Source organism: Morone saxatilis, unplaced genomic scaffold, assembly GCF_004916995.1.
Source record: "Morone saxatilis isolate NCDOM2014 unplaced genomic scaffold, NCSU_SB_2.0 Contig15, whole genome shotgun sequence".
In the NCBI taxonomy this organism is placed as follows: Eukaryota; Metazoa; Chordata; class Actinopteri; family Moronidae; genus Morone; species Morone saxatilis.
Genome location: NW_023339707.1, coordinates 9,911,635 through 9,917,846, shown reverse-complemented (window position 1 = coordinate 9,917,846; position 6,212 = coordinate 9,911,635). Strand labels below are relative to the sequence as shown.

General features: G+C 41.5%; 1 protein-coding gene across 1 annotated transcript in view; it reads left to right on the top strand.

The window, feature by feature from the left end:
• The window catches only part of LOC118324473 (forkhead box protein J3-like), a gene marked incomplete in the record, with an annotated part of 47,336 nt that overhangs the window by 37,253 nt on the left and 3,871 nt on the right, over positions 1-6,212 (top strand). Inside the window, 3 exon segments of the mRNA XM_035656834.1 lie at positions 842-1,046; positions 3,730-4,011; positions 6,085-6,186. Coding sequence (XP_035512727.1) covers positions 842-1,046; positions 3,730-4,011; positions 6,085-6,186 — 589 coding nt within the window.

The window sequence follows — 6,212 nt, the reverse complement described above, 5'->3', positions numbered from 1 at the left end:
GCACTCCTCGCTCTGGCCAACCAGGCCGTGTGGTTTGTTCTCTCGCGTGAAGTCGTCTGGTCCTTCATTTTAACTCCGGCTCACAAAGCTGCTGTGGGCACCCACAGTCACTTATGATTGTGGAGTAATTAGAATTATGCTATTTACCTCATAACTGAGCCTCAGTTTAATTCAGGCAAGTACAGGAGTTGTTATAGTCACATGTTCCCTATTTTGTCCAATCCTACTGTGTATGTCCTAACACCAGAAAGTGGGTCGCCTGCCTAGAGTTCTCTATGTTAAACTGACATGTTTCTACAGCAGCCTAAAAAGGACAAACCAAAAACTGGCTCTAGATAAGGCCGTTTTTGGTGTGTTTTGTGGCCACCGTAGTTTCTTTGTCGCACTTGGAAAGGGAGGGTGAAGCGACAGAGAACTACACCGCCAGATGCCACTAAATCCTACAAAGAGGACCTTTACATTCCTTAGACTCTGTCAAGCTGGCAGACATTTGTTTCAAACCATCATTCAAGCACAACCACTCTGCCAAACTAAAATGCATATTATTGTTGCAATAAATGATGAAAACCGTGTCATGACTCAACAGTAATCTACCAGGAATGTGCTTATAGCCATATTTTATTTATTTGGTGCAATAAAGGATGATGTTGCATTTTGTTGTGGTAAAACTTGAAATTCCCCCCGTCGGTCTGACAGCAGCCTCACACTTTCAGCTGCAGTGTGAATTTGGCCTTTGATGTACTTTTCTGAAACCAATAACTCCATTGATTTCCCCTGTTTGCCTTTTTGTACCTCTCACAGTGCATCTGTCTGTTCTCTCTCCCCTCTGTCTGTCTTGAAGGTGAGTAGCCACTCAGAGCCTTCATCCCAGTCCCTGAGCCTGCAACAGCCCACCCAGCCGCCGCCACCTCCCCCACAGCCCCAGTACGGTCTGCCCGTCCCAGAGTCACGGGACAAGCAGCTCTGTTTCTCGGACTTTGAAGACCTCAGCGCTTCTTTCCGCAGTCTTTACAAGTGTGTCTTTGAGCAGTCGTTCTCGCAGCAAGGTGGGTGTCAACCCCTCATTTTGCACGTGGATTAGTGTTTATCTGTTCATGTGTGCCTGTCCAACATCTTAATTGACACGTGTTCACAGACAAAAAAGAATCTTGTAAGCTTCTATGTCAGGCTTCATGCCCATAATTAACTGTCAAGCTTAAGCTCGTAACGAAATGAAAATAATTTAACATTGCTTTCATAGCAGTCAACGCATTCCAGTATTAACCTCCACCACACACTACTCCTACTCTATTGTATTCTAATAAACAAAACAATCTGTTGTTCCGCATATCTGCATTTTACGGCTCGCTCAGTCAAATGAGTAAAGGCAATTAAGAGGAAGAATTCAACAGAAGGAGAAAAAAACCTTGCAAACACATCTGCAGTCGAGCAGAGCAAAGGGTTCTGCAGCTTTGATAGCAGCTAATTAGATTGGTTCTAAAGTTTGTGTAGCATCTTGCTAATTGCTTCCTGAAGCTTTCAGGTCACCAGGCCTCCTCCCTCTTGGACCCCCCACCATCCCAGCACCCTCCCATCACCTTCCCCTCGCTTTCTTCTGGCCGTACACAACCACATATACGTTCTGTAACCGAGGAGATCGATGTGCTCTGTTGAGCTCACCAAACTGCCACCTGCATTCACCCCCTGACAAGGTCCCCCCCTCAGTTTGTGGTCAGGGGTGCACGGGCAAAAAATAAAAGATAAGACAATGAGAATGCTAGCTGGGTGGGGAAAAAAAGATATGACACAGAGACCTAGAAGGAAAATGAAGAAGAAAATGGATTTAGCAGATCCTTGAAAGGGCCCCTTAAGTGTGAGGCTTAGCAGGAAACGGTGTCAGCAGTCATTGTATTCGAGAATTTGAGTCACAATGAGTCACCCAGACAGCGGAGCTCATCGTCTCCCTTGAAAAACCACAGTGAGTCCAAGACCACACACCAAACTGTAACTGACTCAGGTGGTGTCTCGTTCATTTTCTGACAGAACTTCATCCTCCCAACCTAAATTACAGGTTAAAACAATAGGCACACACAAATGATTGAAATCCTCAGTTGGAGCAACGTGCAAAGTCAAACATGAAAACTCATTTTACAATCCAGATTTAACCATTACCTACTTTACCTTAAAATCACACGGGCAGAAAGGCAGCAGGTGTGTTTCAATGCAATCCAGAACAACTTTATTTGTCCCTGTAAGATGCAACAGCTCTCACAACATCCATACAATAAACAAGGAAGGAAAAACACAACTAAGACAGATAAAAAAACACTTCAAGCAAATGGTGAATACATAAAACAATGGTTGTGATGCATTTTTCAGAAAGCAGTGAGCAGACACATGGCAGTGGGAATAAAAGAACTGGAATAAAAGATACTTTAACAAGCAGGTAAAGCGTAACGACTCCCTGCTGGCGGGAGTGGAAATTCACCCACTAGGTTGTGCTTAGATAAACCCAGTATGCTCATCGATTTCCTTATGATTTGTTGGTCACAAAAAGAACTCAAGTCCCTGTTTCACTCCACTGATCTTTGAAGAGATCTTAACAGTACTGTTCAGGCAGTTTCTGTCTTTCCGCGATAAGCAATAAAACAGCAGATAAAAAGAAAAGGTCAAAAGAGTCTCGAATAAAGAATAAATGTACTTGAGTTTCTGATGAAGGTGCACTCTCTGCTGGCCCTCTGACTGTATATCCATACATCCATTCTTAATTGATTGTTGATCGCTGTAGTAGACTAGAACTTACTACCAGAATCCTTGACATTAAACTTGCATTAAAAAAAAAAGTTAAATTGTTGTTGTACTGTGGTACAGAAGCAGGAAGCACAACCATGGTCCAACTTTCTACCTGAAGTAAAGACAACAATGCGTCATTGCTTGAAAATTTAACAAGGTAGCTGTCGGTATGCATGATGAAAAGAAAATAAGATGAAACACGCTCTTGGGGTGAACCTGTGCATTTAAAAACAGCCACTGACAATATCTATTCGTCACAAAATCTAAAATCCACAAGATGTGTGTGTGTGTGTGTGTGTGTGTGTGTGTTTGTGTTTTTGGAAACAGTACCACATTGAAGAAATTAGGACAATTTGACTAGAACTGAAACACAAACTAGTCTGTTTAGCACATGGTTTAATGTACGCCCAGTGATTATATTCTAGTTATTGTGTCAGTTTTCTGGTTAATGAAGGACATAGATGTAATTTTTTTTCTGCCTGAAGGTCAAAATGGAATCCACTTCTTCTGGTACTCCTCTACAGATCACTTGACTTTCTTGACTATCTCCTGTGAGGAAGTGTTTCTTTTTATTCTGAGCACTGTTCACTTACCCGTGGTCTGTATTTGTAAAAACCGCTAAAATAAGTGTCCACATAAAGTTATAATATAACTAATAATAAAAATAAATGAAATAAAACTGTCCTCTGTGCGTCTTGTGTGTCCTCAGAAGACTGCAGGGCGATGGGGATGGGCACAAGGAATATAATGTTATGATTTGATGCTCTGTGATTTATAAGCACAGAAAACTGAACCATAGAACACATCAATCTTAGTGCAAACTGGTTTTCAGCATTTTATTTAATTGATTAAATGGTTGTAGTGAACAAAATGGGACTTTTTATTCACACCAAGGGTGTGATTTTACCCCCCCGCCCTGTGAAATTTTGTGTTTTGTTTGGTTTTCTCCTCCGGCAGGTTTAATGGGTATGCCCGGTGATTCCAGCCAGCAGGCCCGGACGGCCTGCTCCTACCAGCACTCTCCTGGTGCAGGAAGCGGTGGCCACCACCACCAACACAACCACAGTCAAGTGTCGCACCACCCCCACCACCCTCAACAGCACCTCTCCCCTCACTCCACCCACAGCCAGCACCAGGCACACGGTCAGCATGGCCAGCACCAACAGCACCCTGCTCATTCCCAACAGCACCCATCTCTTTCCCACCAGAGTCACACCGGACAGACCTGCCCTACAACAGGTGAGAACACAGTTACAAGAATAATTTTTTCCAGTTTTCCAGTGAAAATTTCTGGCTTGGGTGACACCTACTGGTAGCATGCTGTACTAAGTAAGACACAGTGCTCCTGAATTAATCAGCTCAAAGCAACACATAGACTATGACAGTTCTCAGTGGGATTGTCTGCAGAGAAAAACTTAAATCACATTAACATCCTTCACATAAAGAATTTGCACTTGAAATGTTTTTTCAAGACATAAGAGACAAGTTATTTACCAAAACTCTATAGTTGTGTATGGCGGATGGCTACAAGAGCTTAAGTTATGCACATCATTCAAGCAGCAATAAATTACAATATGTGGAACTATTAATGGCTATAAAATCTCCCAATTTGGGAAAAAACTTTAGAAGTGTCAACAAACTAGTGCGAAAGTGGCTCCAAAGTTACTGTTACTGGCAGTTTAACTCAAATAAAATCCACTATTAACTCTAACACTGCCAATGTAGCTATTTAAAAGAGAGTATATAGTCTCCACAGCTTGTTAGCATCAGGTTTTTACTCGTTAATGAACTGCTACAGATATGTACCATAATAAATATATAAAATGTAGAGTACATTTCAGGTTACCTGGGCTACAGAGCTTATGCTCCCAAATCATACCAACAAGATATTTCCCTGTTTTTAGCACTCTGGTGCCATGGTCTGGATGCAGCATTAGGAAAAGACTCCACCAGAGCCTGACATCAGAGTAGCATGAATATTTCACCATGGCAGAATTGATCCAGAATGTGAAAGTGAATGGATTCAAACTACTAAATGTATAAACAGGGTCTCTTCAAAGTGTAATCTCCTCAACCTGCCATTAGCAGTTCAGGTACCTGAAAAGTGCTTTTCTGCTAACATGTTTTTGTACACAGTCATGTATTTTTCAGTACTTTACTATTAGTCAGCTCACACTCTTCATAAGAAAAATGTAGAAAACAAATTTCTCCACTCTGCTGCGTAGCTTTTAACTAATTCTAGTGAAAGGAACACACCAAGTGTAGCGTATTATTTCCAGTTTCCTATATACTCTATATTGATGCCATACAGCACCAAACAATGATTCTACTTGTCTTGACTCCCAAAGCCACATTGGTGTAAATACAATTCACCTAACACACCAAAATGGGCTTGTTTCCACACAGACTCACTGCATTTATATTATACTTTTTCCTCTGTAAGGTCCCAGAGCATTTGATATTGTGAGGCTGGGCTGATACAGACAGGCATCTCCAAAGCTTCACCAAGGCTTTTCTTGCTCGTATTCCCAGTCTTTGGGGTATTTTTTTCCCCCTTTGTGTCTCTGCATCACAGCTTTCAGGCCAAAAGAGAGACTATTCAGACATTATTTATCTAGGTTAGTATTCCCCTCAACCAAGCTGAGGATGAATGAAAGCAATCCCTCTGTCTTTGATCCACGGCCTCAGAATGTATTGTTGTTTAGTTTGTGGCGGTGAAGGTGGTGAAAAGCATCTCCTTTTTGTTTTTTTTTGGGGAAAGCAGAGCTGTAGCTGGAATTTTTCTGTGTGAAGTCACACCACCTTGTGGTTGACAGCAGAGACACATTTCCTCCTCTTTTTTAAATCTGGATCAGTTCACCTGTTTCAGATAATTAAATAACACGGCCCCACTGATCAGACTCATGCTGTTACCTGAGTATTTATGTTAGTGTTGAAACAATTAGTTAATGATAATTAATTTACAATTAAAGTAATTTATCAAACAAAATGTCAAATATTATCTGGTTCCAGTTTCTCACATATGTGAATTCTCTGCTTTTCTCTGTTTTATGTATTTGTTGATAGGGAATCTTTTTCACTGTTGGACAAAACAAACAATTTGAAGATGTTGGCCTCTGGGAAATTGTGATGTGCGTTATCCACAATTTCTATCGACCAAAAGACTGAACTATGAATCAAAAAAATAATCTACAGCCTAACTGTTAATGAAAATAATTATTAGTTTCAACCCTCATTTATTTTGCTTAATCTTTTATGCTGCCATTTTTCAACATTTTTAACGCTGTGTGCGTGTGTGTGTCCGTGTCCTAGGCATGTCATCAGACTGGTACCCCAACCTGGACTGGCTGAAGGAGAGCTGCCGCATTGCTACCAGCTACAATTGGGCTGACGTCGACCTCTCCCCATTTCAAGGTAACACACATACTGTATGCACACAC